Genomic DNA, 18678 nt, shown 5'->3' with positions numbered 1-18678 from the left:
GACGTGCGGAAATTTGCCTTTAGCCAGCGGGTGGTTGGTTGGTGGAACAGACTTCCATCACTTGTGGTGGAGGTTGATAGCCTAAATAAGTTTAAGGCTCAGCTGGACAGGTATTTTGAACGAACAGAGGGGTGAAGTGGAAGTGGTTTTTTTTTTTTTTTTTTTGGCTGATGCTGCATAAGCTTTCTTGCATCAAATGCCTCTAGTAATGCTAATGCTAATGCTAATGCAATGTTGGGTGAGGGCTGGGAGAAGGGGCTTCTCAAAAATTGTCAAGATGATGCAACTTATGGCTATGGGTCTATAGTCTGGCGTTTTTTGGTTTCTTTATTTTGGGAACGGGCCTGACTATGTAGCTGTTCCATATACAGGGGAGAGTACCTTTTTGAATGATTTGATTGAAAGTGTGATACAACACCTCAATAAGGGCTGCTGATTTTTGCCATGAAGAGGGAAGTTATCAGGACCAACATTTGCTTTATTAGGAAGTTCATTTATGGCTTTCGTGAGGTTTTTTTTTTTTTGGTAATTGTGATAGTTGTTAGAGGTGTCTTTCTTATTAAGTTTGAAACGGATTCTTCTTTTTCTACGATTCGGTGAAGGAGATCAGTTATTCTCTTCCTGTTTTCTTCTGTTTCTAATTGGTTGGGCGCGGGAGGTTGTCCAAATGCCTTCTTGAACCATTCGATAAATACCTCGGCACTCATGAGACCCTTTTTTCTGTTATCTTTTTTCCTTGTTTGAGCTTTGATAGTACATCTGCGTAATGTGCTTGTCTTTTCAGCTTTTTAAAGTGAGCACTCTCTTTTTTGTACAGAATGTGGTCATTAGGATGTTGTGTCTTTCGCCACTTCCTGTAAATTCTTTGCTTTTTACGAAAGACACATTTTATCTGTGGATTAACTCAGTTTTTGGATTTCCTGGTTATCCTTATGACCTTCGATGCTGCTTCATGGGCAGTTTTTGTGAGCTTTAAGGCCAGTAGTTGGAAAGCTTCCTCTGCCGGCTTCATGCTTAGTTCTTGCCATTTGATTTCTCGAAGTTCTTTGAGAATGATGTTTGGCTTGATGTATTTTAAAGAAAAGGTCGTTCTGTGCATGCCGTTAAAATTTCCGCCGTCCCTCTTATTGGTTCCAGCAACATTGAGTGTGGTCTCTACAGCTATGGGATTGTGGTCTGACTTAAAGCAAAACAAGTTATCTGCTAATCAAATGCTGAATGTATTGTAATAGACAGCATCTAACCGCTGATTCCCTCTAGTTGCTGAAGTAACCAGCTGTTTCAGATTTAGTTGTGCTAGAATAGAGTCAAGATTTCTTTTTGCGTCGGTATATTTTGGAATTGGCATGTTAACATCTTCTAAAAGGATCGTATCAGCTGGATTGAGGTTAATGGTAAGCCATGCAAGGAGTTCATTTTTTGACTCTCTGGTGTGCTCAGGAGGCAGGTATATAAGGCAGATTTGTAATTTTATTTTCCCATTGAAAAAGGTAGCACAGGTGGCTTCAGAATTATCTGATTTGGAGAGGTGTTCCTTTGAAGACTGATATTCATCTTTATACAGGATCATGATTCCCCCACCCCGTTTTTCAGTTCTTCCAGTGCCAATACATTTGTATATAATACATCCAAGCGGATTAGCGAGAATGTTTAGTTGTCTGTTACTGCGTGACCACGTTTCAACAAGGCAAATGTAGTCAAAGTCAGCCATCATCATGCAGTTTTGTAGCGCGGGAAGCTTGTTGATGCAGGTTTGTAGCGCGGGAAATGCTTCGAACTTTCTGGAAAAAACACCGCAGGTGTTTTTTCCAGAACGATTCTTCTTAGCAATTCTATTTCTTCTCCCACACGTTGTAAAACCATGTTATTACTCATTTTTTCTGTCCAGCTAATCTTTTCCATTCTCCGCCAGCACATCTCAAAAGCCTCTAGTTTTTCAAGTTGGTTTTGTTTAATATCTATGTCTCTGCTGAATACAAAGCAATTGACCAAATGTATGTTTTCATAATTGACATGATAAAAAACATGAGATCGAATACAGACACAGTAGTAATCGGGGACCTCAATATGCCACTACCAAAACATCGGGAGGCAAAAAAGTGAATTGGATGGTACAATGCAAGCCTTAAATATGAACCAAATGAATACACCAGTAACAATAGGAACTCAGTGGCTGGACTTGATTTACTACAACACTTCAGATATAAGGTTGAAGGAGAACATTATGAAATTCGCGTCAGATCACTGACCACTCACATTTGAAGCTACATTAAGAAGACAGCGAGACATCCGACAATCTGGTTCGCATTCGAAAAGTATAACAAAGATAATCTTCTCAACAAAATATATAAAAAAAGACGTCATTGTAAAACACCTTACCGAATACAACTGGCAAAATCTATACCTCTTGAGCACCAATGCTGCCTTAACAACACTCTCGCAATCACTTTTACATATAGCGCAAGAAGGAGCTTCTAAGGAACTAAAAGTGTCAGAGAGGGCAAACCCTTAGTTCAGTCCACAATTAAAAATAATTTTCAAAAATGAACAAAAACTGTACAGGAAATGGAAAAGAACAGGGCATCCAGAGGATCACATCCGGTACAAGCATGAAAGAGCAAGTTTCAAGGCTAAGAAACAGGCACATCTTGAAATGATTATAACAAAATTAAAAAAGGGCAAAAGAATCCAACAAAAAAAGCTACATGCATAAAATGACTGAGAAAACCCTTAAGGATTGGGCTGAAGCTAAGTTCGGAACACCCTCAAGGAAAATCAAGTTAACAGTTTTTTTTTTTTTTTTTTTTTTATGAAAACCCCAAACACGAAAGGTATTATCAAAACCTATAGTGCTTAGCACCGTGCATGGGTTGAAGGAGAAGTTTGGTGGGAGGGGGGGTGCTGGAAAATTTGCTCTAGAGACTAAACATGGGTCTCACCACTTCAAGCTTCCAATAAGCAAAGTGGTGGTATTTCACCGGTTGATGAAAGTCATCTACCACCTACAACAAAATGCAGGATGTAATCAAGAAAATTAAAGACATTATGAACACTAATCAAATTGTGACTAACAACGAAGAATTGAAGGAAATCAGTATCAGCAGAGACAACTTAAAAAAGAGCAATCAACAGTCTCCCAAATAAAGCTACAATCGGGCCACACAAATTCCCACTTTTATGATTAAAATCTGTAGCTGTTTCATCATCGATATATTATTACATCTATTTCAGAGAATAATGGTGGAAGAGAATTTCCCGAAGCCGTGGAAAAGCTATTACGTAAAACCTATCCCCAAAATAAAAAAACCCCTAAATCTGTAAAAGACTTCAGATCAATCGCTGTTGGATGCTCTTTGCAAAAAATCTTCGAAAAAACAATCCTGGACATTATCATCCAACATTGCTTCAAACACAGACCTGAATACCTGCACTCAGTACTTCCTCAGAGATCGACCATCACCGACCTCATGGGAACACTATTAAGGATCCAGCAAGCGCTAAATAACAAACAGCAACTGGATGTTGTTTTTATAGATGCGGCAGCCGCATTCGACAACATATCCATCCCAGCTCTAATAGTTATTCTGAGGGACTACTTCCACATTACGGGAAACGTCCTCCATTTTTTAATGAACACTCTTCTGCGCAGACAAATCACAATAACAAACGGGAATGTATGCGTTACGTACCAAGTCGATAACGGAGTCCCAAAAGGCGGCGTTTCGTCCTCCACACTCTTTGCCATAGCCCTTGAACCCTTCTTAGCTCAAAACAGGAAGCAATTCATGACATATGCGGACGATATGAAATTTTTTATTACCTTAGAAGACCAGAAATCTACCAACTACTGCAACCAAGTGGCTAACGCCAAAATAATAAAACTACAAAAATACCTCGACTCTATCGGGCTACACCTAAATGAAGACTAGACTGCGCAAATGACCTTCACAAATAAAATAAATCCAAACAAAATAACAATATACGTGAACGACATCCTTGTCCAAAAGGTTCAGTAATATGTTGATCTTGGACTCAAGTGGAACGAAGAACTGAACTTGCTTTCGTACTATACTAACATCCGTAGGAAAACATACGCAGCGCACTGGACAACCAGGCAGGAGCTCATCGGTATTAGAAACCCCAATTTAATGATTCAGTATATCAATAGATGTGTTATCTCTATTCCTCTATATGCGTCACAAATCTGGTCTTCAGCTCCGGAAAGCACTATCAAGGCTTTTCTAGGAATAGATATTAGATGAAAATATTAAATGAACAGATGAAAATTACATTTTTAAATTGGTAACATTGGTTATTTTAGTATGGAAATCATTTTACGAATACAAAGCGAACTTTCATTTTTTTATTTTTGCCTTATTTATTTAATATTATTATTCTAAAGGAGCAGATGTCAAGGATTTAAATTTTATTTCTTTCCTCTGCCAGCCCCTATTTTGCGAGTTGTTTCTACTTCGCTGTTCCAAAATCGTGCTTTGCTAGTGGTAAACATAAAATATTCGCTATGCTCACTAGAGGGCGCTAGTAGGCCACTCCGAGATACGATAGACCAACACGGGATTAGTTGTGTGAACACGTAACTAACGCAGTCATGCAGCTCACGATAATGCTTAGTGTCCGCCAGTAACGTCCACGCAAAAAGAACCCCAAATCTTTCCTGCTCCTTGAGCAGTGAATGGCGTTTTACCTGCTATCGACTGCAGCACAAATCGTGGGACTCACTTAAAGTAAGATACAGTGCTCTTTTACTTCCCTTCTATTCAGTAAGTGTACTTCAGGCGTTGTGTCTTCTTGCACTAAGTTTTTGTCCAGACCAAAGCATGGACTGCATCGACTGGAGCCGCTCGTCTAAATAACTTTCTGATCAAAAACTCAAACGATGTTTTGTGTGCAAATAGTTTTCCTTTTTTTTAGATCGCATATATTCAAACTCGTTGTTACGTATATCGGAATTCCTTCGGCACTGACAACAGACAAACCGGAAGTGAGTGAATAAGACGGGGAGCAGTCAAAAGGAAGAACCTACTTAAGAAGTGCGGAAGTGGAAGCGCAGCATGATGCCCGTTTCATTAGTCCCAGCAACACCTATACCGATGAAAGAAAAACTTCGCTTTTCCATCGACGAAATTGTCGGCAAAACGCCAAAGCTGTCTAGTCATTCCGAGGAGAAACTTTTGACTCCGCCACCTGCCCACTGTCACAAGCCTACCGCTCTGCACCGATCAACGAACGACCTGAACCCCACGAGTCCGAAGGCGTGTTCTGTGTTAGAAACACTGGTGTCCCAGCATAATATTACCACGTTCGAACACTCTGCTGGTGGTCTGCGGCCGGAACTTTTGCCCGGATATTTACCCCTATTCGGTTCTTACGGTGGCGCGGGAGGGTGTTCTGTACCGGCGGTAGCATTGTGTTCGCGACAGTTGCAAATCTCTTCTGTCTCGCCGTTTCTTTTCACTTCGAGGGACGTCTTCTCTCCATATTCTTGGCCTCTAGTTCGTGACCATCATCTTCCAGCTTATGGAACCACAGGTGAGTGTTTAAATCGTACCAGTAAACTGAGGAAATGGGATAATAATAATAAAAAAAAAAAAAAAATAAAAAAAAAATATTATATATATATATATATATATATATATATATATATATATTCCGTTTCTCATGAAAATTGAAATTTAATTAGCTTTTATATTTTAGTTTTAACGAGGGCTTTTACATTTTTTCATGATTTAAAACAAAAATAAGTCAGCCCACCGGCCTGAAAATTTGTTACAAAGATTCTTAAAATATTCAAAGTAAACAAATTGTGAAATGAATCAGAGCTCCAATGGATCAGAGTTCAAAATTTATAATAATATTACTGTAGGGAGGAAATATTATGAAATCGGAATTGAATCTAGAATCATCCCAGGAGCAAACAGAATATATGTCGAAAATTTGGTAACAATCCGCATTTTTCTTCTCAATTAATGCGAAAACTTACTTTCATTTATGTCGATTTTTGTAGGGGAAAAGAGTGAGGGAACGAGTGCTTTTGGCCCTGGGAAAAATTTTTCCAAGGGCCAAATATTTGGCCTCGATCCAACTTTTCGTTCTAGTGTAATATGCGAAATATACTTTCATTTATATGAATAGATTTCTGTAGTAGGCAAGGTAGACTATGATTGATCTTAAAAGCTTTCCTGGGACAAAAGAAACACGCTGAAAATGTGATATCGATTGAACTTTTTGTTATCAAGTATTGTGATGTCTAAGTATCCGATACCATATTTATTACAATGTAATGAACATGCATTTCAGGCGCATTCTATTTTTTTTTTTTTTTTTCTTAAAATTAATTGAATTTTTGGTTATACTCCAGATTATGGGTACACCTCCGGAGGAAGTGGCTTTTTTTGCTTGAATCCACCCCGAATAAACTAACCTAACCTTTTTGCACTAGCCAAAAATGAGTTTATTAAAAAACCCACGCTTCTTTTGCTTGATCCGTCCCGAATTTGGCCATGCCCGCCACGCTGTGACAAGGTGTATACATAACCTGGATTCAGCCGAATTTTTTTTTTTTTTCTTTTTCTGTGATTAAATATATATATGTATATATAGGTAACTCTTCATAAGCAACATCAATTTCATGAATCGTCCATAAAATACTGCATTCAAATTACATTTAATAGATGAATTTCTTTTTTCCATGCAATTTGTTTGAACAGAAGAAATAATTGCGGGATTTCTATTTGTCTGTGTTAGTGAAATTTGCAGTGGCTGGGCAAATATTCCTATATGAACCGGATATGAAATTTCATAAAAATTCGTATACTGCGAGTCCTTCTGTTACATGCGAACGGACGGAGATGTAAAAGACAATGGGCGTTTATGCATAAATTTTTCATATATTTCAAGGCTGTTTGGTTAATTGGATATTTTTAGGCGCTAACGCGCCTAAAAATATTCAATTAACCAAACAGCCTTGAACAACTGTGACAAAGTTTTGAATTCGTAGTGGTATTCTTGAATGGGATTTTTTCCGGGTAGAAATTTTCCATGATAGTATTGTGATTTCGCCACTTATCAATAGAGAGAGAGAGAGAGAGAGAGAGAGAGAGAGAGAGATAGAGAGTTTTTCATGCCAGTTATTGCGTGTTTTCCTGCCCGCGGAACTTTTGAATTGGCCCGCCAACACACACAAGTATAGTGATGAGACTAGTGGCAGAGACCAAAAATCAAGGAGTGATTATTAATTATCAAGATACACAGAACCTACTGTAAGTATAAGCTAATCTGTAATCAAGTTACTAAGAGGGATTATCCAAACTAAGAGAGATTATAAGTCTTTGGCTAAGATCATGATCTGCCTTTAGTGTTAACATTGGAATGCTTTCCTTATGTTAAGACTAGAAGGAAAGAGATAAACCAAAGTGGCCCACTATAAATAAAAAAAAAATTCTGTTTATACTCCGGGACGACCAAAGGAGTTCGCATGATAGATTGAATACAAATAACAGCACCGTATTCAGTAGTCATGGGCTTGAACCCCGGTCACTCAAGGCACGTGTACTTAGGCACCCGCGCGCCTGACCACTAGGCTACGATGAATGGTATTGCTGTTGTTGATCCTGTTTAGGTTGCTAACAAACTGGATAAATATTTTGCATTGGCATTCACTCGTGAAAACGTTTTTATGGTTGGGTATACCAAGTAATCACTGGATACTAAATGATTTTGTGATAATTAAGAAGACAGTGGAAGAGAAATTGTTGCGTCTAAAAGTAAATAAGGCACTTGGAACTGACGAAAAGTATCCGATTATATAAAATGAAACAGCAAAGAGGTAAGCAAACTCTTCGCCATAATTATGAGGTCCTTGAATTCATGATTAGACTTTACAAATTGGAGATGACTCTCTGTAAGCATGACTTCTGTTCGAGGGAAAATAATGGAAAAGCTGTTAAAAAACATTGAAGAATCATCTTGACAGGTATGCAAATATATGGCATTCGCAGCATGGATTTGAGAAGAGAAATATAGTCTGATCAGCTTCTATGAAGTAGTAATAAAGGAATTGAATGCAGAAAAATAATTTTTACATCATAGGTTTCACTGAAATACGTTAAGGGCTTTAACCTCAGGCTGCGAGAGATTTAGACAACTAGCGTTTGCACTAACGTACAAGTTAGTGCAAACGCATCATATTAGCACGCAGCTAAACTCTGAATTAGCAAAAATATGCAAAGACAGGGTGGTCCGATGCTTATAGGTGGTACATAAACAGAAAATAAAACCAAAAAAGCTAAATATTTGTAAATCATAGATTTCATTAAAACTTTGGTTAAATTCCAGAACATGGGTACTACTTTGCGGGTGTGCCTTCTTTTGCTTGAATCCGTCCGGAATTAGTGACTTAAACTAACTTAACCTTTTTACATTAGCCAAAAATGAAAGTTTATTAAAAAAAAAAACCACACTTCTTTTGCTTGAATCCGTCTCGAATTAGCCTTCTTCCTCTCTTTCTCGCCGATATACGGGGTTGTACCCATGTTCTGGAGTATAACCAAAACTTTTGTCACTGTTCCACATGAAACATTGCTGTATAAACTAGAATAGTGTGGTATTAGAGGAAAAGTTGCATATGTGGCTAAGACAGAGGTGGGTGGAGTTATCGATGTGCACTGCTCTTCTTGGACCAATGTTGTTAGTGTAGACCCTTGGTTCATTGCTGGACCCCTTACTGTTTTTGATATCATTAGGCAGATGGTTCAGAAGTCGGGGTTAAGAAGATGGTTCAATTTAGCATCAAGCAACGCTAACTACAAAATTGCATTTTTTGTTTTGAGATAAATTTAGTTTTACTTTATACAAATAACAGCGCATTTCTTGTCACACAGCTGTATCTGTCTAGTACTTTACAAGTTAGCTTGGGCTATAAGTATATTTCCGGTAAACCAAGAAAATGTCAAATGACTTTTTCTTGGTGAATTGCAAAAACGTTTACTACAAAATGATTTTGTAGTTAACGTTGTGTGACACTAAACCCTCTAAGTGGCAATTGAGGTTTAAGGTCCCATTTAGTAGACTGTAATCAAATGCGAGAGTACTGAAACATGCTCGTTTGAGTGGACTGATTGAAACTCGCGTGGCTGCTAAATACGGTTGTAACTATTGTATTCATTATCGACATTATTAAGACTGCTCTTCCCTAGTGGTCGTGTCGGAGTAGAAACAGAACATTAAATGCAAGATGTTATTCTGGGTAACAGTAGCCCAGAATTATACTTTTCTGTGGTTGACAACGAAAAAGACTTAGGTATAATTGTGCAGTCTCTAAAACAGACAGACGGCTAAAACAGATCTAAGCTTGGGGTGGGGAGAGGAAAGCGAAAGTTTACTTTCAGTCGGAGAGTAACTGATTGTTGGAACATTTAAGGCGCCTCCGTAGCCAGGTGGGAAGGAGCAGCAGTGCGTTGCACACGCTTCTTGATTAGACCGAGGTTCGAGCTCGTCACCACCAAATACGGAGGATGCGGAAAGGTCAGGGAATGACCACCGCATATCCCGGAGCAATATGGCCTTAGTTGCTAATGCTCCTAAAAACCAAACAACTAAACAACTTATTTGTTGGAACAAACTTCTATCTAGTATTGTGGAAGTGGGTGGTTCGAATAAATTTAAGGATTACTAAATTGTGAGAGGATGTACATACGAGGTGTTCTTTTTTTTTTTTTTCTTTTCTTTCGTCTGTTGCTGTATACGCATGCTTCCGTACATCATTTGCCACTAGTAATACTAAGACTAATGTACAAATACAAAATGTTGCCATAGCGGATAGCAAGTTGATATAATTATCGTTCTTCCCACAACGGGTGTACGAACATGAGCACCAATCCCGTCATTGATATAAAGAAAAAAATAATAATGGCTTTTTGCAGACGCAGCTGAGTTAGTCGGAATCAGGTGAAGGTTGCATATATTTACGGGATTATTTTTAAATGAAATTTTATTGTGAATTCTCATATATACCTTAACAAAAAAAAGTAAGGAATGTTATACTCTCGAGAAATAGGGACGTCCTTTCCTTTTTTTTTTTTTTTTAACTCCAAAGAACTGTCGTTTTTTTTTTTTTTTTTTTTTACGTCCAGCAAAACAAGGCAAATCAACCACAGAATACAAACAATTTTCAGACACAGTATCGTGACGCCTCATAGCCTTAGTTGCGTTGGCGTTTAACACACACACACACACACACACACACACACACAGCCCTTTAAATGCTAATCCGCTATATATATATATATAGTGGCCGAGGATTTTTCTTTGAGGTAGGTTGAGACGCAGATCCTCCGGTTTAATGTAGCGAATAATTGCTGTTTTTCCAAAAAACCACCCTCCTAGGTGCTCCTTGTAACAAGTTATTTTTCAATTATCTCTAAAAAGTTAAAATCTCGGTCACTCGCACACACAATATGATTAAATTATTTTTCTTTTTCTTTTTTCGTTTTTTTTTTTTTTTTTTTTTTCTAAACCGATCCCAGAAATAGTCTGTATATGGCATAATTGTACAGAACTGAGCTAATTAGACTCATTTTTATTTAATACATGAGCCAATACAGGAATAATTTTGCCAGTATTTACGGGCTTATTTTTAAATTAAATTTTATAGTGAATTCTCATGTATACTTTCACAAAAAAAGTAAGGAATGTCATACTCTCGAGAAATAGGGGCGTTCTTTCCTTTTTTTTTTTAATTGCATAATTTGGTGGGGGCAGATGGTTCCTCTACCTTTTAGACTTATTTTTAATAAAATAAAAATTTAATTAAATAAAAAATCATCTTCAGTTATGTTGAAGATGATTTTTTATTTTTATACTTTTTAAATTCATTTGCAGAATATAAAATATTGTAAAATATTGTTTAGAACAGAAATTAACACTTGAAGTGTTAATTTCTGTTTTTAGCGGTGTTGAGAAATTCATGCTTCAATGTGCTCCACCTTCATCAATTATGTGTCTTAGTCGGAGTATGAAGTTGCGAAGAACATGCTCCAACGTTCTCTGCGCAAAGAAAAAATTTCGCCTTTAGTCTCCTAGCTTCTGATGTACAGTCGAAGCTCTTTATAACGACCCTATAGGGGAACGAGAAAAACGGTCGTTATATCGAAAGAATGTTATATCTATCATTCATAAAATCAGCAATAAAACAAAAGCTGAAAATTTAATGTAATTCTACTAATAAAATATAGTATAATCTTATTTATGATATGTACTCCAATATTAAACAAGAAAATTATGATTCTAAATTTTGTAGGGTGCAGTAAGGTTACAATTAAGTTGTAAATTTCACTACACTGGCTACATGCTTATCAAAACCTAACAAGAAAAGTGTTTCATACTTTAAAATAATCTGTCAGAACACGCTGTTTCAGTGGTAGAGCATGAAGGTGCGCGATAGCAGTTATATCACTTTCGCAGTCAGGCTGCGCTTGAAAAAATCGACATACAAGTTCTAAGCATCTTTCGCTGAAACTTCTTGTTCAATTCGTTATAAGAAGGAAAGAGCACATTTCATCAAAGCAAAAAGACGGGTACACTGCAGTGTTGTTCATAACAAATTAAAACAAGCAAAACGAATTACTAGCAATAGAAAAAGCGCAGAGAATATGACTGAATGTATTTTCAAGGAATGGGTTAATAACACTTTTGGTAACCCTTCTGGACTGAATCAAATTTACACTATTGATAATAGGAACAAAATTTTGGACCTCCCGAAAGATTTAAACAAACGAAACTTTTCGACACAAGAGGAACCAACAAGACCTCCTTTGAGTGGAATACAAATCATCAAAGAGAGAGCGTAATGAAAGCAATCAAAGATCTGCCCAATAAGGCCACTGTTGGACCAGATAAATTTTCAATGTTAATCCTTAAAATAAGTAGCCCATTTATAATAGATCTATTAGTGCACATCTATCAGGAAATCATCAAATCAGGAGCGTTCCCGCAAGCTTGGAAAAATTACATTGTAACCCCAATACCAAAGATTAAACATCCAAAATTGGCTAAGGATTACTGACCAATTTCTGTTAGTTGTACCCTACAGAAGGTGTTTGAAAAAGCACTGCTTTCTACCATCAATCAACACTGCTTCAGCCATAGACCACCACATTTGCACTCAGTCAATTCAGTGAGATCAACAATAACAAACTTACTGGAAACCCTTTTTCGCGTGCAGAAAGCACTAAATGAGAAAACACAAATTGATATTATTTTTTTGGATATCTCTGCGGCATTTCAATTCCAGCCCTCATTGGGATTTTAATGATTTTTTTTAATATAAGAGGAAATTTGTTAAACATAATAAGCAGCCTGCTCGAACAAAGAAACTTACTTGCAAGCACCAAAAGCTACAATCTTGCTTTACCATCTCGCGAGGAGTGCCACAGGGAGAGTTCGTTCGGCTACCCTCTTCGCGGCCGTCCTTGAGCCGTTTCTTGCTCAGTACTGCAATTTTATAACGTATGCTGACGATGAGAAATTCTTCATCACGTCCAAAGACCACGAATCAGCAGAAGGTATCTGCCAGATGGCGAATACCACAATCCGAGAATTTTAGAGCTACCTGGATTGCATCGGGCTCCATATCAATGCACAGAAGTCTGCCCAAATGACCATAACTTACAAGCAGAATAAAAATGACATCTCGATCTCTGTGAACGGGTCTAGTGTGGCTAGTGTGGCTCGCACAAATGCTCACAGGCAGATTGGATGCGCCAGGCCTTGATAATATTCTAGTCAAACCGCGTGCCACTACTAGACGTTACGGAGGAGTAAATCATCCACTGCGTCCAATCCTGAACAATCTTAGTAGCCTGCAAAGATTCTTCCCATTAAATTCAGCAAAAATATTTAACTCTCTGCACATAGATGCCGAAAAACTCTGTGAGGATGCAATATACTAGAAAGAGATCTTCCAGGATTCTTACAGACTTAACGAAATGTGAATCGGCTGCAAAGTGACAACATACCAAAGAATTGTGAGTAAACGTGAAACTTTCTGCTTTAAGAACAATAATAATTTGGTAAGCTATTGACTGGTAAAATATACCTTCCCTAACAGTTGTGTGAATATATGTTATATATGGAATTACTGAATTTTAAATATATGATTTGTATAATATATGTACAGAATCATTAATGTGTAAATACTGTATTAAATATAAAATGTGTACTGTATATAATATTTTGGGACGAGAATACGTGTTCAGTATATGTAACCCACTGCCCGTAGTACCTCGTACCCTGCATGACATGCAAGTAGCATCCTCCTGGTACTTTGCCGTCCCGGGGTGGTTTCCTTTTGTGGAATAAACGATAATAATAATAAGACAGGAGATCAAAGAAGTGTGGCATATGCAACAAGTAACGACCATCCCGATCATCGTGTCAACCACAGGTTTGGTGCCAAAGGCCCTACATAATAGCCTAGCAGCAATAGGTCTCCCAGTGAATAACTACAAGGAACTCCAGAAAGTCGCATTCCTGAACACCTGTAAGATAGTCAGAGTTCCTCGACCAACAGTAACACCAGACTTAAGAACAATCACCCTGTGTACTTGGTAGCAATACCCGTCACGAGGTGGAACTCCCAATCAGGGAGAAATAATATGAGGAATAATAATAATAATAACCACAGTAGGTTCCGCATCTTCATCACTACAAATTTTAGAAGATTCCATTACGTCTGAAACATTCAATGTCCGCATCAACTTCTGCGTAATCGTTGAAGCTTAAGTTTTCCTGTAAGTTTAGATGATGACGTACATGATCAAATATTTCTTCCCTATTATCATACTGTTCTTCGCAATCGTGTCAATAGAGGAAGAAGCATGCGAAACTTCACACATTGTATCTTCCAAGGTAAATCCAGCGTTTTTGAACCAGTTGGCGATCACTTTTTCGTCAACTTCATCCCATGCTGAAACACATTGCCTGGAGGTTGTCAATTTCCCATTGAATCTTGCTTTCGCTTTATGGACTTTTTTTTTTTTTTTTTTTTCACAGTGTGGCTGAAAATTTGTCTTCGGTGATGATAATATGATTTTTTTCTCCTGGAAACTCTCATTTTTTTTTTTTTCCAATAAAACATAAAAGCGAATACATTACAGACACAATACACTGACATCTCCTAACCTAAGTTGCTTTTGGCTCTTAACATACACACACATACAGCAGTGACACGTTTAGATCATCATTTGGGAATAGATCAGTTGTTATAATACTTCGGAACACAAACACACACGTATACGAGTATACGTGTGTGTTTGATCGTAACATTTCTGGTACTCACTTTCTGGTATCTGTTTTAATCCCCGCGTTACATTACTCTGAATTTCAGAAACTGACTGAAAATGCGTTCTTTTCATGACTCCTTTTAGTCGAGGAAATAAAAAGAAGTCACAAGGAGACAAATTAGTGGAATACGGAGGGTGCTGCAACGTTGTGATCGATTCTGAAGTTAAAAACTTTCACTACACCGAATTTCTTTCTGCTCATGAGGGAGGTTTTTCGGTACCAGCTTTGCACACACTTTCCTCATCAACAAAATTTCAGTCAAAATTAATCTAACACTTTCCCTATTAAAGTTTAGCTTTTCGGCAATCATTCTTGTGGTTAACCGCCTATCGCTTCGAACAAGATCACGCACACGAACAATGTTTTCAACATGTCGAGTCGTGGAAAGACGCCCTGAACGCTCAGCATTTTCGACGACGGATTCAGGTCCTTCTCTATATTTTTTTGCCCAATTGAAAACGCGTGGTTTCGACATGGTGTCATTTCCATGAACTCTGTTCAACTTTTCATAAATATCCGTTGACGATTCGCCACTTTTCACCAAAAGATTTTATCACAACTCTTTGCTCTAAATTGCATTCCATTTATCACGTAACACGGAACTCAAACACGTCTTTCCACGAACCAACTTGTACAATGACTGAAACGACTGATGACCTTTACCCTTTGCATGCAGGTAGAGGAAGGAGGAAGGGGGAAGGGTTCAGGCTACACAGCGGGAGAACGTAACGGTTTACAGGGTGGCGACTTTTACGGGAACAAAATTATTCTCGAAACTTTGACACGCCTCGTATTCCGTTGAGCTTTAGGTTCCAACTTCAGCTTACTGTACGTAACTCCCTATATCCCCCGAGAAAACTACTTCAATTCTACTCAGAGGAACCCTTCAAATAAGCAAGCCGCCGCAGATTAAAATTGCTGGTAGAACTATCAAACTGACAATTGAGATGAAGTACCTTTGGGTAATTCCCGACCCCAAGCTCACGTTTTACCCGCATATAGACTACCTCTCATCGCAAAGTCAGGAACTACACGGCAATGGTAGTGAGGATCAGCAAATCTGACTGGGGCCTAAATCGCCGTTCACTGTAAATACTATACAAAGCTGTATTTATTCCCACTATAACCTACTGTGCAGGTGTCTGGTATCATCGTGCACCCATTGTTCGTAACCGAAGGAAGCTCACCTCCATCCAGCGTAATATCCTTCTCGCTATCACCCGTGCTTACTGCACAGTAAGCAACCCAGCGCTCCAAGTCTTGGCAGGAGTTTCCCCCTCTGGACCTGCAGATAATTCGCAAAGGCGTGCACTACTGGCTCGCAAAGGGGCTCCCTACCACCATCCTGGATTTCACTACAAACTCAGCAAACACCATCAAAGAAGAAAAAAAACGCCTTGCAGTCTACCTTCTTAACGCCTGACAAAACAGATGGAATACCACCCCCAAAGGTTCCATCACTAAAAAATTCTTATCTGAAATAGCCCAGATCTACCCTAAAGCTCCAGCATGGTACAGCCCAGGGTTATATACTACTTTCCTGATTACAGGCCATGGATCCATAAATCACAAACTTGCCTCTGTGAACATCGTGGATGATCCTTGCTGTCTTTGTGGTGATAACGAAGACTGGGGTCACCTATTCTATGTTTGCCCGCTCTACGAGGACCTGCGAACGTTGCTCATATCAAAAATACATGCCTTGCCTCGAGGAAATGAACATTTTCTGATCAATGAGGAAGACCAGTACCACGCTTTCTCTGCCCTCGCCCATGATCTCTTCACCAGAAGAAGATCACTGGTACAACGTCCTGGAACTGATGCACATTGATCAACACCCTTTTCTTATATACTGAACATCTTCACCTAGATTGTGACCACTTCTAGCTACTGAAATTGACACTCAGGTCGCTTGAATTGTTTCATCCGTGTCTCTCTTGATACGTGATTGTCTTCCCACCCTCTCGAGGGCCCTCTTCTTCCACTTCCGCTTAGGTGGGAGATTCCCACTCAACCTGCGGATGATGCCTTCCCTTACATCCTCCGTCGCTCTGTCTATACCTCCTTTCCTTTACCCTCTCCGGTACATCCTGAACCCTATTTTTTTATAATTTTTTTTTTTTTTTTACTTGGTCTCTTTCCAGGAAGCTCAGGCGACCTGGAGGAGACTAGCCTGAGAATTATGGGCAGCCTGGCTACCTCCTAGTGGTGTGTGCGGGAAACGTGGGGTCCCACCAGGGGCCCTGCGGCCAAAAGCCAGGACACCCAACAGAACCCAGCACAATACTTCATTTACAACACAAAAACTCTTTCTGGCTTTCACAGTGATACTGTTTGTCTCCACAGTTTATATGGCGCAGATGTGGGAAATCACCGGAGGCGCCTTTCCCCTAACATTATGCACACTATGTACGTACTGATTACAGGTTGAAAGTAAATTACCTTTCATTATCAAAAATTTTGTTATAAAATTATATTTTTTACCATACTAAATATGAAATTAATTAAAATTGGTAAAACCTATTGAGGCAACAGACACAATAGGTATGCATAAGCCATTCATAACGTTTGGCTACCTGTCCGCTCAACGCTCCTGAGGAGTAGCGGAGAGATGGCATTTGGATGAATAAATTACTGTTAATTCTAGTTATTATTATTAAAGTTAATCTAATTGTTTAGTTTAGTATAGCTATAGTCATATTTAAAAGTCATATTTAAACGTAGGCAAATATGTTGCTGTTAATTGTCACTAAAATTGTTAGTACCATTAGGCTAAAAAAATAGAGGTCTCCGTATCCGAGTGTTCAGGAGCTGGAGTGCAGTAGCACACGCTCTTTGAGTAGACCAGGGTTCAAGCCCTTGACTGTTAAATACATTTGATCTGCCAACCCGCACTGGACCGGTATGGTGGATTATGGTCAATTTCCCGCAACATGAATCGTTGAGGAGGCTTACATCCTGCAGTGATGATAATAGCTGCAGTTTTTTTTTTTTTTAGGCAAAAAAATGCCTGGAATTAGGCTAAAATGCCTAAAAATGACTGCATTCTCTCCTAGAGAATACAGTCTTTTTTTTTATGAAATCCTCAAGCACGTGAGGTATTAGAACCTATAGTACTTAGTACGGTGCATGGGTTTAAGTTTGAGAAGATGAAAGAAGATACTTGTTGACATTAGACTTGAAAATTTCTGTAGATGTTGATTTACAGGAAATATGTATGAAGGAAGATTGTTCCAGAAACCGGAAGTTGAAGGAAAAAATAAGGAAGAAGAAAAGTTGGTTCTGGGAGTTTGAAGTTCGACAGCAAAAGGATGCTGACTGGTTGTGCAGCACATGTTCGGACTGGTTTGGAAGGGAGAGCAGAAATTAGTAGAAGCCAATTCAGAAGCAGTGCCCATGGAAGTATCTATAGAAAAGGCATGCATCAGAAACAGAAAGTCTGGGACAGAGAGTTAGAAATGAGTTTTTAATTAACCTAATTGCCCGCTTTCGAATGGAATCTACAAATCTGAGAGAGGTTTTGGGGTCACTGCCCGAGATGTGGGAACAATGTACAATCCTGAGATCCCACTCCTGAAATCCTATTACAACTTGTAGTGGGATTTCAGGAGCATCAGCGACTAAGGCCATATTTCTTCGTGTATATTCTGTGTAAATTGCTTGTGTTCTGTGGCCGATTTTCTGTTCGTTGGCGAAAAACCTGAGTTTCAGCGAGGAAAAAACCATGCTATTCTCGCCTGAGACCGACCAACTCAGCCACGTTGTGAAAAAGGCCCATAAAAATTTCTCATCATCGATGGGACTCCAACTCAAGTCTTTTCCACCAGGTGTGGGGAGGACCGCGATTCAACTAACTGTGCTACCCGCTAGGGCAATGTACAATGAACATGGTAGGGCGGATTTGCGATTTGTACAGAGTGAATAGCTATTTGCAAGAAAAGTAATGCCGAGTGCGAAAGAGAAAACCTAGTTTTTTAGATGCAGAGGAAGCAATATTTGTAATGTGCTTATGCTAAAAGAGAGATTAGAAGTCAAGGTAATCCCTAGTAGAAATATATGATCACGTCTAGAAATCAGTGTCATCAAAGATTAGCATAGGAATCCTTTTTGCGAAATATGATAGGACTGAGTTTTAGAAGGATTGAAAACAACTAGGTTATCTTTGTCCCAATGGAAAGTTACCTGCAGATCAGCAATTAAGGAATTGGTAGTGAATATTCGGGGCCTCCATAGCCGAGTGGTCAGGGTTGGAAGTGCAGTAGCACACGCTCTTTGAGTAGACCGGGATTCAAGTCCCTTTCTGCTAAATACGGTCGA

At 38.8% G+C, this 18678-nt stretch overlaps 1 protein-coding gene across 1 annotated transcript in view; it reads left to right on the top strand.

The window, feature by feature from the left end:
* The first annotated feature begins 4617 nt into the window (after positions 1–4617).
* Positions 4618–18678, top strand: part of LOC150085727 (homeobox protein EMX1-like) — an 89076-nt gene continuing 75015 nt past the window's right edge. Inside the window, exon 1 of the mRNA XM_090373464.1 lies at positions 4618–5550. Coding sequence (XP_090229590.1) covers positions 5073–5550 — 478 coding nt within the window. The 5' untranslated portion in view covers positions 4618–5072. The remainder of the gene's footprint in view (positions 5551–18678) is intronic.

The sequence above is a fragment of the Mastigoproctus giganteus genome, chromosome 5 (genome assembly GCF_048544385.1).
Source record: "Mastigoproctus giganteus isolate SK-2022 chromosome 5, ASM4854438v1, whole genome shotgun sequence".
Classification (NCBI taxonomy): domain Eukaryota; kingdom Metazoa; phylum Arthropoda; class Arachnida; order Uropygi; family Thelyphonidae; genus Mastigoproctus; species Mastigoproctus giganteus.
The sequence above is the reverse complement of the archived record's forward strand: the minus strand, read 5'-3'. Positions and strand labels throughout refer to the sequence as shown.